Source organism: Serpula lacrymans, assembly GCF_000218685.1.
Source record: "Serpula lacrymans var. lacrymans S7.9 unplaced genomic scaffold SERLAscaffold_2, whole genome shotgun sequence".
Classification (NCBI taxonomy): domain Eukaryota; kingdom Fungi; phylum Basidiomycota; class Agaricomycetes; order Boletales; family Serpulaceae; genus Serpula; species Serpula lacrymans.
Genome location: NW_006763291.1, coordinates 2,181,087 through 2,207,629, shown reverse-complemented (window position 1 = coordinate 2,207,629; position 26,543 = coordinate 2,181,087). Strand labels below are relative to the sequence as shown.

General features: G+C 48.2%; 9 protein-coding genes across 9 annotated transcripts; 3 read left to right on the top strand and 6 right to left on the bottom strand.

The window, feature by feature from the left end:
• Positions 1 to 535: 535 nt before the first annotated feature.
• Positions 536 to 1,846, top strand: SERLADRAFT_346098 (uncharacterized protein; the record flags this gene model as incomplete). The annotated part of the gene is made up of 3 exons (XM_007313807.1): positions 536 to 1,123; positions 1,185 to 1,353; positions 1,422 to 1,846. The coding sequence occupies 3 exons, from the start codon at positions 536 to 538 to the stop codon at positions 1,844 to 1,846; spliced, it is 1,182 nt and encodes a 393-aa protein (XP_007313869.1).
• Positions 1,847 to 2,582: 736 nt separating this feature from the next.
• Positions 2,583 to 5,110, top strand: SERLADRAFT_457630 (uncharacterized protein; the record flags this gene model as incomplete). Its single annotated transcript, XM_007313806.1, has 5 exons — positions 2,583 to 2,982; positions 3,150 to 3,255; positions 3,320 to 3,731; positions 3,791 to 4,735; positions 4,757 to 5,110. 4 exons carry the CDS (start codon positions 2,760 to 2,762, stop codon positions 4,064 to 4,066), a joined length of 1,017 nt encoding a protein of 338 aa, XP_007313868.1.
• A 6,087-nt stretch (positions 5,111 to 11,197) lies between these two features.
• Positions 11,198 to 13,892, top strand: SERLADRAFT_457625 (uncharacterized protein; the record flags this gene model as incomplete). Its single annotated transcript, XM_007313805.1, has 10 exons — positions 11,198 to 11,600; positions 11,663 to 11,695; positions 11,749 to 11,875; positions 11,929 to 12,112; positions 12,183 to 12,282; positions 12,336 to 12,536; positions 12,599 to 12,833; positions 12,914 to 13,140; positions 13,203 to 13,365; positions 13,460 to 13,892. The coding sequence occupies 10 exons, from the start codon at positions 11,512 to 11,514 to the stop codon at positions 13,673 to 13,675; spliced, it is 1,575 nt and encodes a 524-aa protein (XP_007313867.1).
• Positions 13,893 to 14,283: 391 nt separating this feature from the next.
• On the bottom strand, positions 14,284 to 16,630 carry SERLADRAFT_457622 (uncharacterized protein; the record flags this gene model as incomplete). Its single annotated transcript, XM_007313804.1, has 7 exons — positions 14,284 to 15,025; positions 15,079 to 15,213; positions 15,342 to 15,493; positions 15,552 to 15,728; positions 15,781 to 16,011; positions 16,067 to 16,198; positions 16,502 to 16,630. 7 exons carry the CDS (start codon positions 16,557 to 16,559, stop codon positions 14,915 to 14,917), a joined length of 996 nt encoding a protein of 331 aa, XP_007313866.1.
• A 321-nt stretch (positions 16,631 to 16,951) lies between these two features.
• On the bottom strand, positions 16,952 to 17,733 carry SERLADRAFT_457618 (uncharacterized protein; the record flags this gene model as incomplete). Its single annotated transcript, XM_007313803.1, has 3 exons — positions 16,952 to 17,315; positions 17,373 to 17,446; positions 17,510 to 17,733. 3 exons carry the CDS (start codon positions 17,693 to 17,695, stop codon positions 17,249 to 17,251), a joined length of 327 nt encoding a protein of 108 aa, XP_007313865.1.
• A 30-nt stretch (positions 17,734 to 17,763) lies between these two features.
• On the bottom strand, positions 17,764 to 18,859 carry SERLADRAFT_457617 (uncharacterized protein; the record flags this gene model as incomplete). Its single annotated transcript, XM_007313802.1, has 1 exon — positions 17,764 to 18,859. A coding segment is annotated over one exon (951 nt), but the record flags the coding sequence as incomplete, so codon positions are not given.
• A 1,589-nt stretch (positions 18,860 to 20,448) lies between these two features.
• SERLADRAFT_457616 (uncharacterized protein) lies at positions 20,449 to 21,471 on the bottom strand (the record flags this gene model as incomplete). The annotated part of the gene is made up of 2 exons (XM_007313801.1): positions 20,449 to 21,023; positions 21,080 to 21,471. The coding sequence occupies one exon, from the start codon at positions 20,945 to 20,947 to the stop codon at positions 20,459 to 20,461; it is 489 nt and encodes a 162-aa protein (XP_007313863.1).
• Positions 21,472 to 22,164: 693 nt separating this feature from the next.
• Positions 22,165 to 23,985, bottom strand: SERLADRAFT_457612 (uncharacterized protein; the record flags this gene model as incomplete). Its single annotated transcript, XM_007313800.1, has 4 exons — positions 22,165 to 22,522; positions 22,588 to 22,634; positions 22,688 to 23,384; positions 23,442 to 23,985. The coding sequence occupies 2 exons, from the start codon at positions 23,955 to 23,957 to the stop codon at positions 23,313 to 23,315; spliced, it is 588 nt and encodes a 195-aa protein (XP_007313862.1).
• Positions 23,986 to 24,474: 489 nt separating this feature from the next.
• On the bottom strand, positions 24,475 to 26,133 carry SERLADRAFT_445399 (uncharacterized protein; the record flags this gene model as incomplete). The annotated part of the gene is made up of 2 exons (XM_007313799.1): positions 24,475 to 25,815; positions 25,869 to 26,133. Coding segments are annotated over 2 exons (1,533 nt in total), but the record flags the coding sequence as incomplete, so codon positions are not given.
• Positions 26,134 to 26,543: the final 410 nt, after the last annotated feature.

Below are 26,543 nucleotides of genomic sequence, written 5' to 3'. Positions count from 1 at the left end.
GACTGACACAGCCTTTATAAGTACCAAAGTAGTAGCGTCACCTGTTCATTGTGATCTACAGTCCGGTTATCGCCGGATTGACTAATTCTTCGAGGACCCAGACCGCCTCGTGATGAATCTGGACCCAACCCAGCAATGAAAGCGACGAATCCGAGCGCTTCAGAGTTTACGAAACGTGGTTAAAATGAGGATGTAATAAACAACTTTGATCGTTCGCTTTTTCTCTTGCTCCTTTATCCACGACGACGAGCACTTGACGACTCTTTTCTTGGGCTCAGTTTACAGGCTGTCAATTAAGAGCACAGCTAATCTCAGTAAGTTTTTGACATATCGTTGTCACCGCTCATCATCCGCATACAAGTTGTTCCTAACTTCTCTGGTTTAACCTGTGTATAGCATCAAGTGAGGCGCAGAAGTAGAGTCTTCACCTCTAATCTTGGCCTGATACTTTCACACTCTTTTCACAACACGTTCATTATCTCTATATACCCATCATACATCATCTTCTAGCATGTTCACCCCACCACCCTCTCCCATGCCTCCCCGAACACGACCTATACGCACCGACAGTGATGACGCAGTCGACCACGCACCAGATCAGGCTTGTCCTCCTGCCGCACCCGTGTTCAACGCAAAACGCAAGACTGCTCGTTCGCTTAAACTTGCCATTCTTCTCGTTCCAATGGCCCTCATCCTCATAGCGGCTTCTACGCGATATATCACACATCCCGCGGCGTTTGATCTTGTGTCAGCTGATTCCACGCACGAGTGGGATGCTTGGTCGCCTTCATGGTCGAGCTGGAGGCCACACAAAAGACATCCTCAGGCTGACCTGGGCATGGACACCTCGGCGAGTCTATCAACGCCTGGTCCCACGGGCAGCTCTCTTTCTGTCACTTCATCGATTCTCGGCGCAGGCACTCCTACAAGCACGGGTGTCCCCGCGGTCCCGATGAACCCGGTTCTACCTACTCCATTTCCTCAACCTTTTGATACCACACTCTCGGCAAACTTTTCTACAGAGGGATGCTATAGTTTCTTCCAAAATATGACAAACATCGAGTCTTTTAGAGTCTGTCGGCCGTTTTCGTTACTGCTCCTGTCGTCGACGGCATTCATAGAGGTGTGTGGACATGACTCATTGCCAGATTAACTAAACGCCTCATTTGATGCGCTTCAAGCAGGCAGAGAACAATATTACACAACTAAACAATGACATCTGGGGGACTTGTAATACGGATTTATCGCAGTCTCAATGCGATCAGAATATGGCTTCGTTTGCGTCCACGTTGCAGTCAGTATGCCAGACGGATCTTGCTGCTCGTAATGCCATGGCTGTGAATACTTTGATAGGTATATCAGTACCATTGTTTTTAAAGTTTACAGATGGCTCACGTATATGTATCTACCCCTGTGTTTAGCCCTTAACGCTTACGACCTGATGCGAACCGTAGCCTGCCAAACTGACCCGACATCTAATGCCTACTGCTACATCGAAGCCGATGCCGGCTCTGATCCATCCGCTTCCTACTTCTATCAGCTTCCTCTCGGTCAACCGCTACCGAACATCACTAATTTAGCATGCACAGCGTGTACGAAGAGTCTCCTGGCTAGCTACGCAAGTGCTCTCTCCAGCAGTAACTCGACTGGTTTGACTGGATTGCAGCAGACCTATGGGGATGCTGCAAAACAGGCTGTTAGTATCTGTGGGAGTGGGTACGCCCAGAGTGTCACGCAGAGTACCAGTGTGACTACCTCGTCTGCGTTAGGCCACGGCATAACGAAGACAGGAATCTTGTTGGCAGGTTTCTTAGCGACGTGTGCTAATTTGTATATATCATTGTGATCTATTCATTGATTTCTTTGGTGGTGAGTATCTGCTATGTATTGAATTTTATGGGGTATTTGTGTTCGACCCCATGTTCGATTTATTATATATTTATTATTCAGATTCTAGGAGATACATGTTTATTCTACTTTCGAGGGTTATGGGTCTACAGTCTATCTATCAGACCGTTACGTGGAGATTCTACACAAATTTATCCCGAAGTCACTCAAAATTCTATTTGATTGTATCTTTTGATGCCTTGGCTTTACTGTCGCGTTAACATTTTGCACTACGATACCTCTAGGACAGTCGAGAATGATACCTATCTTTTACTGCATTCAGATCATATTCGTTTGCGATATGACTGAGTTCTCGAGGTCTCCATGAGGGTAGGATTTTGTTTTACGGAGCCCAATTGGCCAATATATATTAATGAAAACTTGCAATAGCTGCTGTGGCGGCACAATAAGCCCCAAACGCGAGCAGAACCGATTCAACTTGAACCACTATTTCACGAAAATATGTCTAATGACCGTGCTAGTCGCCTCTGCTATTTTGGCGTGCCTTATCTATGTTTTAGGCCAATATATGATGTTCTCGTGATGGGATGACACTGGCATGACCTAGTTCTGCTGCAAGGCTTCACACGAGCCAGGGCCCATTGCCCAGCGGTACTGAGGACTACCTTCCTAAAACGGACACTGGGGATGATCGAAACTGCGCTCCGCGACCTGCATCCGTATTGTAATACTCCACGACCAGCCGTGCCAGTGCTGCCAACACTACATAAATACCCCAGCTAGACTTTTAACATCCATTGGCTCCCTCTCTCCTTCTCTATTCCTCCACACCCAAACTACGCCACGGCCCGTCTCTTCACGCCCATAACGCATATACCTTTCCCCTTTTTCAACTCTATCAACTGAACATAATGCCCCCCATGCGCGTCCTCGCCGGTCCTGGACTTGATTCCCTTGTTCCAATAACAGACATAGTGAACACCGGTGCTTCGCACTCTATCACGTCCGATTTGTTTGAGGGGGAGGTGGCGGTTAACATCAAGGGGTTCACTGATCCAGACGGACATGTTCTGGACAGCGAGTACTTCAATCGAGAGGAACGCAAGGGAGTTACATGGAGTATACAGGTCCAGGGTAAGTCGTCTCTCTCGTTGCTTTCGCTGCCACTTGCCGCTTCTGCGGATGTACACACGTTGCGACCACTATCGCTGCCCTGGTTACCTCGATGTGCATGTCTCAGCGGCGGGAGTTATTATAAGACATTGTTGAACACGACCGCTCACTTGCCCGCGTTCACACAGGCAGGTTCCTGCAGACGTACTCTGCGGATGACATCCTTTTTGGAAACACCTTTGATAAACCATTGAAATTGCCTTGGGGTTCAGGAGCTGCGCTCAAATTCATGAAGTAAGTCTCAAGTGGCGCTACTCGCACACGCCAGCCACTAACCCAATCATGTGTTGTTCAAAAGATTTGTAGACCCAACGATGGACCATGACCTTGCATCTCCAACAAAACCATGGGCACTTTCCCCATTGATTTCTACGATGCCCTACTTTGCACATGCAAAAATGAACTATAATGACGACAAAAGCTCTCTTGTTGCACCATTCCCAGCGGAGCAATCTCTGATGGACGACACTTCTCAGCTGACAATGGCCACCGTGAACTCGCTTGATGACAGTCCAGCGTCATCAGCGTCATCGTCATCGTCCTCCCTTTCATCGGCTACATCGTCCACCTCTACTACCTCATCAAAGAAAATGTTGGACCTGGGGCGCAAGAAGAAGGAACCTAGGATGGACAACTTGACTACGGCGGCGGCTCGCAGGTCTTATTTCCATGAAACCAATAATCGAAGAAAAGTTATATTTGGCCCCGAAGTACGTATTCTTTGTCCAAGTGGTGCACGTTATGGGCTTTTGCTGATAGTCTGCATCAGGATGTTATAACGACAGATTTCTGTTATGGATTTCTGGAATTCAGCCCAGGGCTGTCGTTGCGCCTACCAGGTGGCGTTTCCTTTGATTTGATGAAATACTGGGACGGCCAGCCTGTTAGATTCGTATGCTGCGAAAGAAAAAACAGCCCAAACTCGGATGTGGTTAATGGTGATTCTAATGAGGATCCTTGGGGAAGAATATTCTGGTGTATAGCTATTGAGCCGGCTTTCACTACCGAGGATGAAAATGTAGCTCAGGGCGTTGAATCAGCATAAAAGCTTCACGCATTGTGTATGATTATAATGTTATTCATCTGCAGGTTCAGGTTGTACTTAAGTATCGATTCTGGTGTAGTTTATTGTCATTACCTTATTCTATCTAAAATTGTACATGATTTTGTGATGTAAACGATGAGTTGGAAGTCTAGCTAGCAAGGAATTCTTTGTCGATGTATTGTGATCGAGAGAATAATGCGTGAATAGTTCCTGCGTCCTCCTACCATATGGATATATTGGTTGTCGTGCCCAAAGTCAAGAGTTTTGAGTGTGCTTGGAAAAAGAGTGTGTTTCAGAAAACGTGATATATATTTGTGAGAGTAACGAGGCGGAGGTGTTTAAAGAAGTCGAGGATAGCATGAAGGCGCCTCACAAGGCATAGGAGGGAATAGTGTCATTATCTAAATCCAAGCCATGTGTCTCTCCAGGAGCACGGATGCGACTAGCGAGAGAGGCTCGCGAAGGGTAAGTTTCCAGTCTATCAATTAATTCAAGGAAGACATCTGAAAGGTTCCGATTATTTCGTTGTAGAGTGCTGGTATCGTCCAATCATAGGCAGTGCGAGCGGCATACGAGACACAGGGAAAATATCACCGATGTGTCTGACGATGCGATGCAAATAGGAAGACTAGAAGGCACTGTCTTTCCACTACAAAGAGAAAGTAAAAACGAGGATAGAAGCTTACTCTGAAGAGAAATGATGCCATCAATGACTGAAGTTTCCACTTTCGCGAAAAAGGGTGCTCACCTGGCGTATAATTTCGGGTAGAATGATGTGATACTAGGTGGTCGAAGTGCCTCAGTGAATACCACGAAGATGCGCAAAATTGAGCGGTGTCAACTCGGTATTGTATCTTCGCTGTGCCCAAATAGTAAGACTGGCTTCTGAGGCTTGGGACGTGATGAAATTGCTTTGAAGATATGATATCAAAGGACATATACACAGCTATTTCATCTTTAAGAGCCGAATATATCGAATACAAGAAGTTGAGGAAGTTCTGCTGCAGTGCTCGATCCAAGAATGCTGATAACATCGATGGGAGTAGCGGTGAAAGGACCAGAGAACATGTCACTCTGGGCATGCTTTGAGCTCGTGGTAGGTGCACGTGGCTTGCTAACGGTTACGTCATCTCGGCTTTCACTAAGAGCAGCAAATTGCTTGCCACAATGCATTCACTGGACATCGCTTATACCTTCTTCACTTCTTATTTCTCCTTCGTGCATCTTTGTTTTCCAGTAAGAAGTAATGATTCGGATATGTCGTGCAGAAGATGGCGAAACATTCCAGGTTGGCCATCTCTCCTTTTCCCTGTCGACGAATCCTAAAGATGCATTGCACAGGTTAATGCAACTCTGAGGGATATAGAGAGGTAAACTTGATATTTCACAAGGAATGATCATATTTATGAACTCGGAATAACAGGCTGGGCAGTCTGGAGAACTTCCTGCACCAGGAAACCGGTGTGGATCAAGAGGCAATCCTGGCTTACCTTTCTGATGGAACGCGTTTGCGTACTGCGAACATGCGGGAGCTAGTAGGTGCCCACGATCAAGTGAGCTCTGCCTTACATCACACTGCTCATACATTGATTAAAATTGATCGAATAGACCATATTCGTATTCAACAAGTACTATCTCGACTTTGACTTGGACGAGGTATTACAGGAGCTCAAGATAGAACCGTCACTACAGCCTCCTATTGAGGGTATGTTAATATCTGTTAGCTTTCACACGGTGCACCGACGCACATTTCAGAGAGCATTGCTTCAACACCACCTATCCGTCCTTCACATATTGCTTCATCTTATCTCCGCACTGCGCATGCACATCATGATTATATCGTCCACATTCTCTCGACGCTAAACCAACAACATCAAGCGATTCAAATAGCTTCAAGTAGCCTAGAACTCAACGTTTTGGCTATAAGCGATGCCTTTGACGGAATCTCTTCGCTGTGCAGCAAGGAGCTCGAAAAACAGACAGCTTTACTAACAGGTTTAGAAGCTGACTTGGAAATCATAAACAAGGTGAAAATTCATTTCGACTTTATGTCGCCAACAGTACGCAAGGCTATCGAAAAAGGGGACAGGGCGCGTACACTTGGTGATTACGTCTCGAATGTCAGGATGAGACAGGTTGCTGAGACGTGCTCTCGCACACATGGTAAGGCCAAGGGCATGTATCTCTGCGTGACAAGCACTGAAACTTTGTAAATAGAGGAACTGAAATCACTGTTCGAGAGTGCGAGCAAATCTGTGACTGGACTTACTGGTGGTACAGATGCGGTCCGTGCTATTGTCGCAGACATGAGGTGAGTAGTGAACACGCGTCTTTGGAGTATGATTTTCAATACGTCACAGCACGCTAGAGCTAGCAGGTGTGTCTGGCCGTCGATCACAGGAGCTGAGTGACAAAGTCAACGAAGCGGTTTCTGTACTCGAGAGTGAGTTAGATCGAACTTATCGCATATATCCAACTAAAGCCATAGATACGACCTTTGAAAGGCCCTGCATCTGATTCGCATGCTCTTCTCCAAGGTTAGCAAGCAGTGGCTTTATCACAGGACTGCCAACGTCTGACTTTTGCACCAGAACTGAAGCAGTATGATATCGCTCTCAGGAATGAAGTTATAGCCATCACTGATGTGAAGGTCTGTTCTACTTCTCACGTGAGCGTAGAATGGCGTCTGACTTAATACAGAATGCATATACTGAGCAATGTATCGGCGCACTTCGCAACATCAGTACTCTGAACAACGAACTTGTTTCGATTCCGACCATGATGTCTAGTTTACAAACGAAACTTCGCAGCAAGAATAGCTTCTCCCACATTCAACGCCTTCACAACATGCTCTATGCTTATGGTGCAACCGTAATAGAAATCGTTAGGCGGAAAGAATTTGGTGCGTTTTGACAATAGAGCCTTGTTATAACAGGGTTGACTCTGTGTCTTAGCTCAGTTCTTTTTCCAGAGAGCTCAGAATATTCTAGAGGTCATGGCCAAACTCTCGTAAGCCTTATCGTTACATTTTATCTATTGCAGTCTGACATTTCGGTGACGAACGCGTAGTGCGAGCGAAAAAAAGCGCCGTCAAGTATATCGAGGTGAAGTCTATGGTCAACTTCCATTCGACACTCGTGGAATGGATGATACTGTCCCAATCATCGACTTCTCGCCTTCGGGGAGCAGGGACTCGGTTTACTCACTTGAAAGAGAGGATGTTATGGGTAAGTGGCTAGTTGTATGCATGACGATGTGCTCTGAAGCTATAGTATTGCAGCACTTCTTCATGTACTCGAGGATTTGGAAAATTATGCACGGTCTACCAATAACCCCATAATAATCGGAGCTGTTCGAGAGTCAAAGTTATCGCTTGAAAAACTAATCCAAAGGATGGACAGTCTAGAGTCGGGCTTCGATCGAATAGCGGAGCGTTCATGTGAGTTTGGTTGACCTTGCAGATTTGCGCCATCCTCACCTGCTTCCAAAGTATTGTCTGCATCTCGGCTTTCTTCCTCGCGGCGGCGGCGTAAGTTTCTGTCCTCTATCTTTCAATATTGAATAAGTAACATCGGATATTTTAGTAACGGAAGCTGACGAACAAGCCTTCCAAGAGTTAAGCAATCAACTGCGTGAGACCCAGGAAGCAAAGGCCAGTCAGGAAATAGCGATGCAAGAGGAACGCAATGCGCTCCAGGCGGAGATACGGCGTCTCAATGCTGTTATACAGGAGAAAGAGACTTCGACTGATACTGAGCAGGAAAGAGCAGACTCTTTGGAAAGGGAACTGCGTCAGGCTCGTGCTCAGTGCGAGAGCGAGAACTCGGCTAGGCGGATATTGGAGAAACACAACGCGGAATTATCTCTTGACGTAGAGAATCAACGACAGGAGGTAGCGCGTGCCACTGTCAATGCTGCGGAACAGACCAGGCTTGCGGAACTCTCACGTCAAGAGTTGGCGCAAGTTCGTGCGGAGGGAGAGGAAGTCAAGGCACTAGAGGCAAAGAATGCGGCAAAGATGGCTCAACTTCTCGACGACCAAGCGACAACACTGCGTAACCTAGAGGATGCTCGTGCTCGTGGGGAGGACATGGAATCGCAAATACAGGCGGCTCGTGCGGAAAGTGATCAAGTGAATCGGATGTTGAAGGATGCCGAGAAAGAGAAGGATCGATTGCTTCGTCTTCAAGCTTCCGAACACGACCGAATAATCCGAGATCATATAGCAGAGGCGGATGGTGATCGGGCGGTCTTGGAACGCCAGTTTTTCGAGCTCAAGTCTGAGCTTGACGATTCGAACAGACAACTGAGGGATACAAAAGCACAGGCCGAATTGGCCCATGCGGATGCAGTAGGTCTGCGAGAAGAACTTCAGAGAGTCGAGCACGAGCTGCGCGAGGCTCGTCACGTCGAAAGAGTCCTTCGGGAAGACCTTATCGCTGGGCGTTCATCACAGTCTGACTTTGAGCAACGGCTGGAAAATAGTAGCCGACTTGTCGCTCAAATTCTAGACGTTGCAATCGCTTTTCGTAATGCGCATATGAAGGCACTTTCGTTGGCCCAGACCATGACTTTGCACCCGAATGCAGCATCGAAGCAAACGCAGAGCATGGCAGAGTCGACCTTCGCCTCTCATTTGCGGCAGAGTCATCCCATTATCGGGCAGCCAGACGAGCCTTCACCGATCGATCCTTCGGATCCCGCCTCCGCCCTGGAGGTACTTCGGTCGTTCGATCATGATCACTTTCTGGAGATGGTTTCCAAAACAGGATCGGTTATTCGAAAATGGCAGAAGCAATGTAAGGAGTATAGAGAACGTGGTAAGGGGAAAATATCTTTCCGGAATTTTGCCAAAGGCGATCTAGCTCTGTTCCTGCCCACTAGGAACTCTGTTTCAAAACCTTGGGCGGCTTTCAATGGTATGTAGAATATCAAATAGAGTGCCAAGCAAGCTGATTTATCAACTTTAATCCCGACAATTATCCTTTGTATCACCAGTATCTTTCCCGCACTACTTTTTGCAAGCTACTGGACATCTTGCAGAACAGCTTAAGACTAGGGAGTGGATCGTTGCGCGCATCACTTCGCTGACGGAACGCATCGTTGACCAAAAGGTACGAGTTTTGATTGTCCTAGAGGATTATTTCTGACTAAACATTGGGCAGGAACCTAGCAGTAACCCTTATGCGTTAGGAAATGGTATCAAGTACTATATGCTGGAGGTCGAAGACTGGACGCAATCTGCGCAAGCGAATAAGCGTAGGGTGTCGTCAAGAAAATTGACAACTGTGTCTGATCCCGGAAAATCTGAGGATCCGGCGCCCCCTGAACCTCCCAGCATTCCCCCTGGACCACCACAAGCGGAAGTTGAGAACTCCTTTAGTGCAACCCAGCCTCCCACATCGCACCTATTCCCCATTCGCACGCGTGCAAATTCTTCGCCAACCGCGGGCCCATCTTCACTGTCACGACTGTTGGCCCAGGCGCCCGCTGAAAATAGGCTGGACACAATCCCACCGTCCAGGGACCGATCGCCGTCACCTGTTGCTACATCCCCTCCGCCCCCGCCATCCCCGATACCGCCCACGGGTTCTGCTCCACACAATAACGTACCTAGTATGCCATCGCCATTACGGCCAGGATCTCGCGCGTCTCGCCTGTCTACATCGTCCAAGTTTTCTACGGCCCGACTTCCGCCGTTTGGGGGCGTAGGTGCCTCCTCTGGGATAGCAAAAGCAGCCGCTACAACTGCCATTTCTGAGCAGAGTATACCTTCTACGTCTTCTTCTAGTGATGATTATTCCACAGCTCGAGCGCCGTCCCCGAAAGGATCTATATCAGAAGGGATGTCGAATTTATTTGTTCAGCGAAGGCGGACCACATCATATCACGTGTCTCGCACGTCTCCGCTGACGACTAGTCACACTGAAGCCCCGGTGACGACAGCTTCGAGCACGTTGGCCAGTTTTGCGAGTAACTGGGGTGTGCCGTTTGGAAGGAGAAGGAAGGCCGAGAGGGCCGCTGTAACACCAAGGGTGGGGACGAGTCCTGCTGATGAAACGGCGGAGGGCGGCAGTGATGATATCTCGGAAACCAATGAGATGTCGAGCAGCGAATACTTGAGACATCTTTGATGGCCTGTGCCTAATCAAGGTGGATTCATTCCCTGATTCGCGGAGATGAGTCTGGTGGAGCTGAGTCGTGGGTTTTGTTGGATTGCGTTGGAATCTACACTTCTACGATTGTGGAGAGAGCACTTATCTTATCGTCACTGCAGCACACTTATTGAATGAAATTGTTGGGCATCAGGATCAAATTACATAAACGTGGATGTTCTTGACAGGAAGATCCATCGAGGAAGATTTATGCAAGTAACGAGTGAGTTTGGACGAAAAAGGCAAATAGAAAGGATCGGAGCAAGGCGTCAATCAGAAGAGACATACGGAGATGCATATAGGTAGGATCTCGTTTGCGAGATGAATGATGAGAAGAGATATAAGAAAGGAGAGAGGGATGGCAACAAGAGGTTATATGATCGATATATATTGGCAAATATTGGCAGGGATGGAGTTGTATGATGGATGGACACAATAGACAGCATTCAAGCTTTTCGTCCGCATTGCAGCCCTTGCGGCAGGGATGGAGTTGTATGATGGATGGACACAATAGACAGCATTCAAGCTTTTCGTCCGCATTGCAGCCCTTGGGTAAATATAGAGGCATCAAATGATCAAGCGGACACGCTGGTTCAGCTGGTTCACACCTGGCGTACAGGGCTGGAGTTTACGTTTACTGATATCAACTATCATTTAGGTATGTGGTCTGACTGGGTGGACTAGGCCAGGAGATGCGAGGGACAAGAATGGAGAGAAGAAAGAAAAGAGGTTTCATTAATTTTGACGTGTGTTGCCGAAAATAATACAGAATGTGCTAAAACAGGGCGTAGCACGATATAAGATTCCCCGCATCAAGGTTGTTCATCAAGCTTATTTGTAGCAACAATGTGGGGGCGGAACTAAACATCATCTGTACTGCAACTTCCAGTCCGGACCGTAAAATGACTCAGGAGTATGGGGAATGGACCACCGTGATGTTCGCAACATTTGACACACGAAAGGGCGAGGGTATACTGGAACGAAGAGTATTACAGCGGCAGCATCCTCCACTTCTTTAATTTCGACCTCGGGCACCTTAGAAACGACGGGATTGGTTGCGTGGTTGCATGTGCTCTTCGTGATTTTCAATCAGCGACATATTGTAAAAGTTCGACGGAGCAGGCACAAGTGAAACTGGAGTAGTGTGGGGAAGCGGGGTACCTCTGGAAAAACTTCACTGTTACGGTCACCTGTCAATTTATCCGTATCCTCTTCCCTATCTTACTATATAACCAGTCACTCTTTAGCTTCTTTCTCTCGTTCTCCTCCCTTCCTCTCCATCGAACCACAATGCCAGTGGGTGCCGGAGTCGCCAACGTCCAAGACGCGAGTTTCGCACATCTTGTAGACCCAAGGAGAAAGTGGTACAGCAACAAGCGGTATGCCAGCTTTTTTTTTATCTTCTCCTCCCCACACTCACGCTTTCTTTTCCCACCTCAAGCATCATCGCACTCAACGCGTGGATTGTACTGCTGTCAGTCACCTTGCTCTCTTTCCTCTCTACCTCACTCACATCTCCCCAATTAGCCTCATCACAGCCTCGAACAATGGCTACGACGGAAGTATGATGAACGGTCTGCAGTCCCTCCCTCAATGGGAGTCTGCCTTTGGCACCCCGTCTGGTGGTAAACTCGGTTTGCTCAATGCTATTCAAGCACGTACACCCCTACTCCCATCATCTTTTCATTCACTGACCTCCCTCTCTAGAACATTGGTGCTCTCGCCGCGTACCCCTTCGCGCCCTACCTGTCAGATGGTATCGGTCGTCGCAAGACCGTCTTCGTCGGCGCCGCAATTATGTTGATCGCCACCGCCGTTCAGACCGCCTCTCAGTCAGTCGGCATGTTCATCGGCGCTCGCTTCCTCATCGGTTTCGGTCTCACTTTCGCAGGTAAACTCGCCTTATGTTCCCGCGTTTCGTGACAACACCAATATTAACGACCCTTTTTATCCCCCATAAGCGAATGCGGCACCTATGTTGGTCACCGAAATCTCATACCCTACATACCGTGCACCTCTTACGTCAATGTACAATTCCTTGTGGTACTCTGGGTCGATCATGTCAGTCCTGTCATGCCATCATACATCCTTTCGTAGCTGATAAGAAAATGCAGTGCCGCTTGGACAACCTTCGGCACTTTCAAGATGAGCGGCACATGGGCATGGCGTCTTCCCTCCCTCCTACAGGGTCTACCCGCCCTCCTCCAATTCTTCTTGATCTTATTGGCACCCGAATCCCCCCGTTGGTTGATCAGCAAGGGTCGCGAAGCAGAGGCTCTCCGAACCCTTGCCTACTACCACGCTGACGGTAATGAGTGAGTTATTCGGGTGATGATGTTTTTGTGAATATTGGCAATTCTAACCAGGTTCGGTACAGACAAGACCCCCTCGTTGTGTACGAGTTCGAGGAGATCAAGGCTGCCCTTGATTTAGACCGAACTGTTAGCTCTAATGTTGGCTGGAAAGCTCTGTTCAAAACCCCCGGAAACCGCAAGCGCATGCGCATCATCATCGCCATTGCCTTCTTCTCTCAATGGTCCGGTAACGGTCTCGTCTCGTACTACCTCAACAAAGTATTCGACGAAATCGGGATCACCAACGCCACCATTCAGGTAAACACTTTCCCCGCTATTTCTCGACTATGCACTCGACATTCACCTATTTTTCTTTGGTTTCTTTTGCATTTTAATAGTTGCTCATTAATGGTATACTTCAAATCTGGAACTTGTTCTGGGCCATTCTCGCCTCTTTCATGGTTAACAGACTTGGACGTCGTTTCCTCTTCTTGACCTCTGCTATTGGCATGACCTTGTTCTACATGGCACAAGCCATCTGCTTCGCCGAGTTCGCTCAGCACGGCAATCCAGCAGCTGCACACGCTGTCATCGCGTTCATCTTCCTGTTCTACGCAGCCTACGAGTGAGTTTTTGGGCTTTCTGTTCTCTGTTGTTCTTGTATGACTAACATCTTATTTCGCACAGTCTCGCATTCACACCTCTCATCGTCTCTTACACTGTTGAGATCCTGCCCTACAACCTCCGTGCAAAGGGCTTCAACATCTTCAACTTTGTCATCTCCGTCGCCCTCATCTTCAACCAGTACGTGAACCCCATCGCCCTCGACGCCATGGGTTGGAAGTACTACGTAAGTCTCTCCCTCTCTCCCTCCATCCTTGTTCTACCCGGTCTCGAGCTCGTAAATATCCTGAACCAACCCCTCCCTCCCTTTCTCCTTCTAGCTCGTCTACGTCTGCTGGCTCGCCGTCGAATTCGTCTTCCTCTACTTCTTCCTCATCGAGACGAAGAACAGGACCCTCGAGGAGACAGCGGCGCTCTTCGACGGAGAGGACATCTTGGAACAAATCGCCAACCAACCAGGCGTAGGCGAAGTCCAACCAGGCGAAGTCCGAGAAGACCTCGACGAGAAAGGCTCGTATGGCACCAAAGAGGCCTAGAAGGGGGAGCAACACACACCCTTCTAATCTGTCTAATATACTTCCCCCATCAACACCTTTCTTACGCGGATTCCGAGGACCAGTCCTCCCTGCTATCCTAGGGGCGATGATTATCTTTCTTTTCCCTTTATTACATTACGAGTTCAATGTCTAGTGACCCCATGTACGATAGCAAAAAGGCAAAAAACTTATATATACATATATATACCTTCTACATCGCTGGGTTGCCGCGCGCCTTTGGAAAGAGACTGCCGTGTGTGCCCGATATATCTCGCTCCCTCTCCTCCCCATTTCTCAGTGTGAAAAATAGGCGCAAGTCGTGCGTGACCAAGATTGCTGTCTGAAAGGTCTAGGAACACCCTACCGGGGAACATGTCCGATCATCATGGAAGACATGGACATCCATCAGCAAGCTTTCAATACAGCATTCACATGTTCATGTACAAGGCCTTCCTGATACGACAAACTTTGACTGTGGAGCTTTCGATACAGCATTCACATGTCCATGTACAAGCCCATCAACCAGCAACCTGATACGACAAACTTTGATTGTGGCTTCTCTTCCCTGGTCTTATCTCAAGGTCCCCCGCCCCACCGTAATACTTATAGAAAGGGATAAGTCAAATGTATGATAGCCTATTATCACAAAAAGGGGAATGGGAAACACTATGTGCAAGGAGGGATTTAGCAATAATAAAAAAACACCAGAAAGGAAAACTGCAGAAAAGGTGCCCATGGGCTCCCAGATTCACTGCCAACTATACACATGGGGAGAGACCGGTATGAAGTGCACTATAATCACAAGGTAAAGATTACGACGAGTCAAATCGAAATCATGGAGGCGGTGGATAGCAAAGGATGGGGAATTTGTGCTCAGGATATTAGGTCCATGGATTGGATAGATATGTAAGAACGTTGAAATGGCGAGGCGGATGAGAGATTTCAAACGACACTCTGCCCAGAACAGTCCATCCTTTCTTGCCGAATTCTGATACTTTTTCACCCTCCTCCCAACCCACTTGCACCCAGGCCTGCGTATGCTCCTGTTAAGACAGTACAATCATGGTACAACAGCACCCGCCTGCTTTCTAGACTTGTGACACTATCCCACTTTCACATTGTGTACACGCAACTAATCTTATCGGGCACTCCACAAAAACAAAGACCAACAAACGCAAAGAAAAGACGGATCCTGACGAAGAAGCGATTGAGAATGGAAGGGCTTAAGCCCCCTCCCTCTCAACCCATCTTGCTGTCCTTCTTCTTTTGTTTGCGCGGTGGTGTCACTGGCCGTCCCATGTTCATGCCGCCGTATGGATACTTCGCTTTCTTTTCGGCAGGCTTGAGAATCTGGAACAACGACGTTATATATAGCACCTGAAGAACTACTCAACATCACTTACTTGGAACGAACATAGTAGAGTTTCGTCTACACTCATCATAGCTCCAGCGTTGTCGAATTCTCCACAGTAGTTTGGGGCCGAGAACAACGTCACCAGATGTCGCTTAGCAAAAAATTCGTATCCGTCCTCGACGACCTGCAAGTAGGAATATGATCAGCAAAATGATAAGGAAATCGACAATAATTATAAATGCGATGCGCCAGTCATGACGTTTACAAACAAGCCGACTCGTCATCGCTCGTAAATCCAAGTAAGTTGCGCACCTGATGAGCTCTGCAAATAAGGTCCATATCATGTTTCTGTAGGAACCGAGAGACTACGTCCGGTCCGAACGTAAAGGACACTCCTCGGTCATTCTCTGACCACCCAGTTATGTCTTTATCGGGGTCTGACCAGAGGAGATCACATAATAGACCTTGGTATCAAAGTCAGCTTTCTACACGAGGTCACATGTCAAGAAATCTGAAAAGTACCGGTGTCGGGGACATCTGTTGGTCTCATGACTCTCCGTATCTGCTCCATCGACTGTAGATCGGGACTGAGGCCGCCATGCATGGTGAATATTTTTTCATCGATAATCGCGGCAATAGGCAAACAGTTAAAGCAGTCTGTGAAAGTCTTCCATAGTTTGATATTGTATCGACGCTTGCCTGTCATGAGATACATCTAGAACTCTGCAGCGACAAAAAGCAGCTAACTTACACTCGTCGTAGAATCCGTAGATTCGATTTATACTGGCGCATTCATGGTTGCCTCTGAGAATGAAGAAATTTTCAGGATATTTGATCTTGTATGCGAGCAGGAGACAAATAGTTTCGAGTGATTGTTTCCCCCGGTCGACGTAGTCTCCAAGGAAAAGGTAGTTGGCTTCTGGTGGGAAGCCTCCATATTCAAAGAGACGTAGTAGGTCATAGTATTGGCCATGGATGTCACCTGATACGTCACTGCGATGAGTCACAAAGTAAGATGGACAGCCCAGCGTACATACCACAAATCTTTATGGGTGCTTCTAACTCCAGTAGAATAGGCTGATTGATGAAGATTTCTCGAGCCTTAGTACACAAATATTTGATTTCGTATTCCTGTAGTTGAACAGGCTTTCCAGGTCGGTTGCCTCTTACTAATTAAAAAAAAAACATAACAAAGTCAGAATCTGTCCAACAAATGGGGGCGCTTTTAAATGAAATAAATGAGAAGCCGCCTGGTCAAAATCTAGACGCAGGAAAAATGCGGAGCGAGTGGCACCACATCGGAGGACATCGTTTAAGACTGGCGAGATTTGCTAGATGCCAATCGACTGGGTAGTGGTACCAACAAAGAACTCGCATAAAAGACGGTTGGATGGCCCATCGCTACCCATGTATGCTCTCCCGTTTTCCACCTTGGCTAGCACGTGTGTGACTCATTGCGACCGCCAACTCACCTTCCAACAACCGGTCAATAACAGAGTCAAGATCAATTTCCGTCGTCGAGTCTGCCATTGCTGCGACCTGATTGTTTCGAGTCGTGTGCGTCAAGCTGGATGTCGAGGAGAATGGTACGTGGCAAGGTTAAAAAAACTGAGGAGCGACCGCAAATATGGTTGTTCCTTGTTGAAAACAAGCGCCGGTTTTTTTGGCGACAACTGAGGGTGGGTGTATGGGGAGAAAGAAAATACGCTGGGCGGTAAAAGGCCGGCTGCCAGAACCGCAAAGGCTAGGATAAAGACAAAAATCGATGAGGCAGACGTAGGGAACAGAGATAACGGATTGGTTTGATGAGAGGCAAAAACCGAACTGCGGCAGGCGACGGAGCCACCGTGGGAATATCACCCCATCCAGTGAAAGAAAGAACGCTTTTTTGCATTTCGCGGCCCAATCCACGAAATACCTGTACTAGCAACAGGCTATGCCCTTCACTTGAGCGCTAACCATGTTCATTTCATTCATAGCACGAATATGGAATACAACATATGTAGTAACAGGTAGCATCTAATATCATTTTATAGACGGACACTAGTAAACTACTATACAGTGAGCCCAGAAAGAACAACAACAGAAAAAGGATGCAAAATGAGTGAGTAGGGTCCAAGAATGCAGGAGCGAGTGGTGGAACAATAATGCTACGATCATAATACGTGTCTCGTCGTGAATATACATACTAAAAAAAAAGCAGAACAGACGCCAACTGTTCAAACCGTCAAGCGAGACGGCCTTGCCCCTTCACCTGGAGGGCGTCGAGGGCGGCGGCGACGACGTCTATACGTAGTGTATCAGTAACGAATATCTTCCCAAGCGATGAGCTTGGAGACTAACCTCGGGAATATTGGACCTTTGGGCATGACCCGCTCATCCAAATCGAGCGAGATATTGACGCCAGCGTGAAGACCCTGCACATTGAAATGTCGAGTAAGTAAAATACATATAAATCCACGAGTCTCGTGCAGACTTACCTCTATCCACTCCACAACAGCAGGGACGTCATGAGCCTGCAGCAAGAACTGCTCACCCTCCATTCGCACTCGGATCACATTCTTTCGCTTTAGGTAGTCGTTCCCTAGTCCGCTCTCAGCATGTTGCAATGTATAAGCACGTATCAAATCCGAGCGACCCGGTTTCGGCACCTCTCCATTACGCATTCCGAGATGGGGTGTTGGTAGAAAATGCGAACGAGAGGAGAAAGAGTTTGGTGTCGTGGACCTCATACCTAGAAAACTGTGGCGAGGCGACTGGCGAGGAGATGGAGCTTGATTGATATGGATGTCCGCGTGATCGCGCGATGGTGGAGGAGATAATGAAAGCGACGAGTGACTGCTCGAATCGTTCATCGGCGGTAATTCAGCCTGAGGGACACTCCCAGATTGAGGACGCGATGAACCTCCCGCCCGCAAAGGTAACATAAAACTAGAGCGCTTGCGCCGTGTAGAAGTATGAGAAGACTGAGACTGGCTCCGTCGCCGATCTTGTTCAGCCGCAGAGTTAAAGAAAGATGAGGAAGAAGGAGTATCAGGATCTTTTATCCGTCGCTCCGGCTCTTCCCTCTTCGTTGGCGCGACATTCGAAGTAGCCCCTGTCGCGATATCACCAACACCGACTTTCTTCTCCCACCATTCGCCGATAATCCCCGCCCCCGAAGCGCCCGCTGGGCACTTGTACACTCTGAATGTTGTCCCATCCAATTCACAGAATACTCTCCGCCACTTCCGGTCCTTTGCTTGCACACCTGGAGCAGTGAATTCCATTTTCCGAGGCATTATAGCCGCGAGGTATAAAGAGTTACTGTAGCCCGGAAGACGTTCTCTGCCCTCCTCGTCCCGTGGTTGGACACGGTAACTTCTGCGTAAACTGAATATAGGATATGGAGGAGGCGCTGTTGATGGATTGAAGCTCGGCAATGAATTTTGCCGACGAAGGGTGCCAGCGCGACCGACACCCAGAACATCGTCCCCTGCAGTAGAGCCCGCTTGAGCATGACTTGAAGCCACAGTATTTGCTACAGTCGATGGCGCAGTCGACCGAAGGGTCTCTTTCGACTTGCGCTTCAGCAAGCTCTGACGATGCTCCAAGGACTCGGGCTCTTTTGTCGGTGAGTGCAGGTCTATCATACTTCTAGAGGCAACGTGGTGCAAATCCGGCCTAAGCGCAGCGGAGGTAGGCATCACCAGGAACTGTGGATATGGATAGGACTTATTGTCGCTTGGTCGCGGCGTGAAATTAGGTGATGTTATCTCAGTGCGAATAGAGGGGACTTTTGGAGTAAAGTAGTCCACACGACTTGGATCAGTTGGCGTAATATCTCCTCCTAAAACAGCAAGCCTTGACGGACCCGCAAGTGGTGTTGGCGAACCCAAAGAATTACGAGATAAAACGTTAAGCGAAGTATTGATCCTGGGAAGGAGAGAAGATTTCCTTGAATGCGAATACATACTTCCGGGCGAGGGAGAGCCAGGCATCATATCATCTCCTTCTTCGTCGCTCTCTTCACCCACGACGCTCTCAGCATCAACCATGCCATCCTCCTCTCCCTCCTCATCGTCCGATTCGCCGACAATTGAACCTTCGTGATCCGACTCCACATCGGCATTGGTTACCCCGTGTAATGATAAGGAGGGCATAGTGCGTAGACGCGCCTGCGGTCGTACAGCAGTGATTGGTACAGCGGGGGTCGGAGGTAACAAGATAGGAAGATGCCGAGGGGGCATTGTAGTGTATCTCGACAGAATAGAAGGCGAAAATCGAAGTCCGTGTTCTGCAGTCATCTGAAAGCCAGGCGGAATAGTCGTGGTAAGAGGTGTACCAAGAGAACGTCGACCTTGGATGTCTGATGGGCGAACTGTTTGCGCATCTGACTGTGCCGAGAGCGTCAACACCCTTGAATCCTCAGAACGTAGTGTTGCATCCGATTCCGTAGGATGAAGTAATCGTTGCTCGTCAACAGAGGAGATATTGCTATCTTTTGGCTCAACTCTTTGTTCGGTTACATCTACATTTTCGGCTTGTTTGAAAGGAGCCAGAGGTTCAACGTCCGTTACATCAACAGGCACATGCGGCTCTACAGCATTTTCGGCTTGTCTCGCAGGATCCATAGGTTCAGCGTCCGTTGCATCAACAGGCGCATGTGACTCTACAGCATTTTCGTTCGTAGGTTGGGCCTCAGAGACAGACGGAGAGTGAAAGCCGGTGGATGTAGCAGGACGGACAACGCCCGGAGAAGTAACGACAGGGGAAGTATTAGCATGACCCGTGGTGTCCCAAGGAGGATAATGCCTCGACAGACGGGAAGGTGAGTTACTAGAGGATGCGCCTTGTGATGAATCATCTGTATCCATTGGTTTGCATGAGTCTTCCATCCGAAGTCCGACAACAGCATGGGACAAGTTGGGGGGTTTCCTGAGGACGTCCATTGAGCGAGTCTGTCTAGGACAACCAAGCCCAGTCTCCATAGGCGGTGAAGCCATAGCGTCCTTCGATTTTGAAGAGGCAAATCTGCCTCGCAAATTGAACTTTCTGAAAAATTGCACTGCCCTTGTCTACAAGGTCCCGACAAGCTATTAGCTGCCAGTAGACTCGAGTCTCGATTCATGATAGAACACACCTGAAAGGGTTGTGGGCGTACTTGCACCATCGACACGGTTCGATGACGCTCATCCATCTTTTTGGGTGGGCGATGGTGGTGAAAGTCTAAGGAAAAGAAAGAGCCGAGGCGCTATCTCACAGCACGTTTCCAGTATGCCTGCACTCTTTTGCAGGACGGAACAAAACCAGTTTAGCTAAAATCCGGTGTTCGCGTACAAACCTGGTTAGTCTATAAGCAGATCACGAAATGGGCTGGCAGGTGAACACGACACGATGTCGGGCTTGTTCAAGCTTGCGCACAACGGTAAGTGGGAATATCGCGACCGTCAAAGATGTTCAGCAGCCAAAATTACGACGAAACATGGACGTTTGTAAGAGAGGGCAATGAAAAGTCCAAGATGGAGCCGGCCCACGAGCGGCTTTTCTATACTTATGACATCGAAGTATTCAATTCCATCATCACGTGTGGTGCGATTGGCGGTGCGGCCTATGTCTGGAGCCACTGTACCATATTTATCACAGGAGTTGCTCAAATACACAAAGCCTATCCCACCATGACCTTCAAACACCACCATATTCAATCTATCGTATCCTCTGACCCACAAAACCCAAGTGTACTGTAACAGCCATGCCTTGCTGCGCTGCGGGAAACGTGGCCAAAGTGATGAACCCCACAACACACAGTTCCGAATCTCCCAACCAATGCGTGTCATATCCACGGTTTTCGCTACGCGGACTCGGATGCAATGCGAGTGTATTATGACAGGGCCTGTCATTGGTTGTCGGATGCCACCGATCACCCAACTACTCGACATCCTCTCTTGATGGTTGGGTTACACGCAGTACCGATACAATTCATACAGAGATATCTGTAAGCATTGACTGGAAAACCTGCAGAGGCTTCAGCAATCTTTCTGCGAGCATCGTGATTCTATAGAAGAACACACCTGATTGTAGGACTTATCGGATGTTTGTAGATTACACACAGCCGCCATCACCCGCAAAGCTACGGCAAAAAAAACGGCAACAATACATGTGCCGACAATGGCATCTCGATCGGTTTAGACTGCAAACTAGACGCTCACTGACGTCAATAACGAATCATAGCGCCGGCCGTTAAGGGGCATACGACTGCTGCAGCATCAGGGGGCCTCTGGACAAGTCAAAGTAGACGATGACCAGCCAGGTCGTCGAGGGCGTCGAGGGTTCCGCAGTAGCGGCAGTACCGCTCGAGGAATGGTTACCACCACGGTGATCACTCTCGGAGAATTCCCAGAATCGGCGAACGAATCCCTCGGATTACCACGATGATGATTCCTTTCTATGTTTGTAAAAGACCCTCTATCTCTCGAGCTGTCGAACTTAGAGGTGAGTCAGACGTACACAAAAATGACCAGTCCATGCAGTAACTAACCGACTGGCCAAGGCAGCCCGCAACCATTAGGAACTAATCCGATTATGGAATGGAAGTCTTCTACAATATTGACAGTGCGAAATTTACAAAGAGTTGCCACAACGTCAGCGCGAGCCGGTGTCTCGAAAAACTTTAAAGAGTGGTACGAGTTGGCAGGTGCCAGTGGCTTCGAGGATTGTGTTAATTGCATGTGGTCCTTCGAGATTGATCGATCGAGAGTAACGCGATAACAGCTTCGGATCGAAAATCAGAAAATGCCACTCAGCTCACAGCGTTTCAAAACTGCGTGGTCGATGCATGCCCCTCGTTTGTCGATGACGGCGGCACCAAAGCAATGGGAAAGGGGTTTATATCTTGTACCTTGCGAACGAAAGTGTGGTACTCGCAAAGAGATCTAAGTCTGCATTCACCCCGGTGTGAGAGCAATATCCCAACTTGAAACCAAAGCTCTGGGACAAATCAAATATGCAACAGAGCTGATAGACAGCTGACTTTGCACGTTGCGTATACTGTGGAATTTCTCGGTCAGCATGAGAATGCTGAGGTGATGGCTGAATGAACTGGAAAGCGAGGTGAGAACAACACACCTATTCCAGGTGAAACTAGCGACCACAAAATAAGTGACTACAGATCGAATTTGCTTGACATTGGGCAACGACAACATGGCCGCCGGATACCGACTGTACCTTCGAACTGGGTGACGAAGCATGCTTGCTATACAATTCTCGATCACACGCTAATCCCCTAACTTTAGAACTAGGTCAGAATAGGAAGTCAAAGATCCCAGCAGAAATAAATCCTGGTGATAGATTATCCAAGGGTACATTCCTAGGCTTCGAAAAATGGTCACAACTCAACGAAGTAGCTGGGATGGTACTCAACGTGGGAATATAAATCAAATATCAGAACGAGAGCGTTTGGCAAAGTCGCAACAAAGTAATGGAGTGTCCTTTTATTTTGCGTACATTACCACAATCTGTGAAATTTGTCCTCAGGTTTGTTGGATATTTTAGAATCGTTTGATGAAGGTAAATAACTTACAGATATACTTCATGCAACAAATGGTACCAGTAGCTGAGAGGAAGCGTCTTAAGATAATGTTGTCAAATCCAGGGCTGAGGAGAAAGAGCGTTGAACGTACTAGATTCACCACAGTGCGACCCAAGCCAAGCCTTTGCCAGCCCCGCTGTCCAAAAAATGAGTTGAAATAGTCTTTTATCAGGAAAAAGGATAAACGCCAATTCCAGACCGAGAAAAAAACCATCTTTTCTCCCCGTGTTGTAAAACATCACGACTCGAGAGTTTGTAGGCCCTAACTTTGCGAGATAAGGTCTAGCTGGCTGGATCAGAGTGAAATCCATAGGGCTAGCGAGACCCTCTAAATGCTTGTATATCTTGTATATCCTCTTGCTGCGAGGGTGTAAAAATGTGTGTTCTTTGCATTTGATGTGTATTCGGGACTAAAACTGCACATACGGTCAATGTGACTTTCACAAAATGGGGAACAGTGCTTCCAGGAAGCGGTCCTAGGTGGGAAGGTGAAAGTGACAAGATTAGTTATCACTGTGCTGAAAAAGGAGTCAAAGTCAAGTTTGATATTCCATGTATGCGATTTTATTCTTGTCGCTACTCTTCATGTTGACCACCGTAGTGAGATGAACGGAAAGCGCATTAAACAAGATATATTTTTCCGTAGCTAGTAGACCGACGTCGCAATGAGCCAGCTACTGAGAGGCACCGGTAATAGTAGCGGTCGTGTTCTACCGCTAAAATGGTAACTTCTGGCTCTTCGACGTGCGAGGCGGCTTGAGAGGATGTGGACGTCTCCGTTTGTAATGCTTGTGGATCAGGATGTAAGTAAAGCCTATGTTAAAAGTATTCAAGACGCCACTTACCTGTTTGAACCTCGTAATCCGCTTCCCCATGTCGCGCATAAGCATGGCCTTGCGCTTCGTCTTGCCCTCCAGCACGCGCTCCCATTTGTGCCCTTTGAACATACGCTTCTTACCCGCATACAGCCTGTTCCCGATATCTGCTCCTGGAACAACACGTTCTTTCACCTGTCCTTCCCACTCAACTGGCTTCGACCACGGCTGGGGACGGACAGAAACGGGCAGGGAGTGTTGTCGCGCTACAGTCGCCTCTAGTACGGACAGCTTGGGACCTGGAGGAATGAGAGCGAGCGTGTTGGTCTGCTTCGCTTTTTTCACCAAGTCGGCTTGCTGACGGAGGGAGTATTTGGGTGGAATCCATCGCCCTGTGTTGGGGTTGCGGTGAGGCAGGAAAGGATTTGAGCGAGTTACAGCATTAGGAAGCGATGGTTTAGGTGTAGACTGAGATGGAGAGATGTTTCGTGGAGAAATAGCCTTCAGTTCTTTTATTCTAAATTTTTTGACGGCTTGGAGAGCCATGGCTGCTCTTTTACTCTGACTGAGCACAAGACGAAGACTGGCGGTGGCTGCAGTCTCGGAAATGACCGCGGCGTGTCGCTGACTAAGGTTAGGGTCCTCAGTCAATGTCTTTTCATAGTTAGAATGAAGATTACTATTCAGCATGGTAGATATTTTAGATATTCGTTAGATGACATGTAAATGCGTGATGCAAACGAAGTAGCTATAGAGCGAGAGCAAAAAAAAAAAAGTCAAACGAAGGTAGATTTAACAATGAGAATGTGCAAGTCCGTAACTGAGAGCTTATACTAAGAAAAAATGCCACGATGCTCGAGTCCATCCATAGATCCGAAGGTAGTTAGTCCATCATCACAGATATCAATCCTTTTAACTTAAGAGGTAGTAGAACGTGCCTTCCAAAATCTCCATTTCATCTTCTTCGCTTTGACCATTTTCTCGTTCTCCTCGTCCAAACAACCCTTCACGCCAGTAAATGTCGAGACAAACGATGACTTGCGACGAGCTTCTATACCCTCACTATCACTTTCAGACTCGTCCGAGTTGGGAGGAGTAGGAAGACCATTGGAGATGCGCACTACGGAGTGTCGATGAACCTTTTCTGGCGAGGTGGGAAGAGGTGTAGCAACGCGCAAGATAGAACGATCATCATACACCTGCGCCGGGTTCCAATTGACTCCACTGTCGCGCTTGCGCTCACGACCAGAAAACGTCGGGCTGGGCTGGGTAAGCGAAGTAGCTGAAAGGGGTCGACTGTCCGACGATGTAAAGGCAAAGTCCATAGCACTGCTTATCCATGCACGCTGCGGTTGGTCCATTTCGAGCGTGTTCATCGGTTGGTCCAGAGAGCCGCTTAAGACAAGGTCCGCAATTGACCATTCAGCAACGTCATCCCCAGAGCACGACGACCAAGACGACGACGAAGGAGAATAGTGGACCATATCACGGAGAGCCCCCACGGGCATGATAAAAGACGATGCCCGTTCAAGGGCATCGCATTGGGAGCCATCCATGGACGTAGGCTGAGAGAAAGAGAGCTGAAAAGATTCCATACTGTTTATAAGCTTCTCTTGAGCGAAGGAAGCTTGTTCGGTGAGAGGAAGCAAGTGCACGAGGTGAGCCTTCAACGACGAAGGGGTAGAGAAGGCTGATGTTAAACTCGTTGACAGTGAATCTCGACTTCCATAAGCTGGGGTGGGAGGCGAAGTATACGTTGAACTTCTTCGGAGCAATGAACGCCTACGCGATTGGGCATTCAGGGATTTGGTAGAGAAGTTGGGCGACACAGGTTTAGCAGCAACAAGGTAGGGGCGACTGATAGTAGTAATCAGAATCGACTGCTTCAGAAGAGACTTGTCGCTCAGGTTTTGAGGCAAGAAATTGAGGATGACATCAAAGGGGCGCTGCATAGGGTCCACAACCGGAAACGAAGAGGAGTGTTTGTGTGACAGTATCTTTGGTGACGAGACTATAGATGAGCGATATGATGAGTTCGAGCTCCTCAGTATCTCTGGAGAGGACAGGGGAGATGGTGGGGAACTCTGTGGAAAGGTAGCGCGGAAGAGGTTGCAGGGGACGGTTGCAACAGGATCAAGACCATTTTCACTCTCCGAGAGTTCGCGGACACCTGACCCACCCTGCTTTCTCCATATACGTCCAATGCGCTCAGCACATTCGAGCAAATTGACGAGGCGCACGGCCCCCGTGCTCTCGACGGCGAGAGGGGTAGTGAGATGTAAGACGCAAACAGCTGGGCGAACAGAGGCAGGAATGACGGGAGGTTGGTGAGTAGCCAATATCAATAAAGACGAAGCTAATTGTTGAGAGTTCACTATGGAACCCAGATCCCTCAAAGAAGGAGCTACGCTCAGTCAGTCGCTGATATTGAGGAGACATGACTAATGAAGGACTTACCACCGAGCACAAGTATGACCTCTCGACGAATTTCACTGATGCATGCAAGAACGGTCTCTATCTTCAATGTCCATGGCTCCCGGATGGTATTGAGCTTGCTGAAAGGGTCGAGGGGTAACTTTGGGCGGAATACCTCAGAAACGAGAGGGTTATGATTCCGGGACCGAGAGGGGAGCCTTGAAGAGGATGCCATTGGAAGAGGGACAACAGCAAAACGAGCACGCCTGCCAAATTGTGCTATATGTAGTAAAAGAAAAGTCAATGCATTTGCACAAAGGAACGAACAAGCAAAAAGATAGATACACACGATAGATCTGTCGCCATCTCCGTGGTGTAACCGCTTTCAGTCGGCAACAAATCTAGTCTATTTCCATATCAGGAAAGTAGTATTCATCTTACGGGCCATATCTGGAAGGAACTCCGTTCGGCTCGGCTCGGATGGCCAAGCGTTGCCCTATCAAACTCCACTCCCGGGCGGCCCCCGGGCGGCTTGTTGAGGGCTCGTCTCTGCGGATTCACGGCATACCAAGACTATAGAACCTGCCATTGCATCATGATGCTGTCGACCTCTTGTGCTGTGTTGGCAGATAACGAATGCAGGACCTTTGATACTTACGAGAAACATCAAGCCTTGGAAGTGGTTCTCTCCAAGACAATCCTCGTGCAATCAGCAAC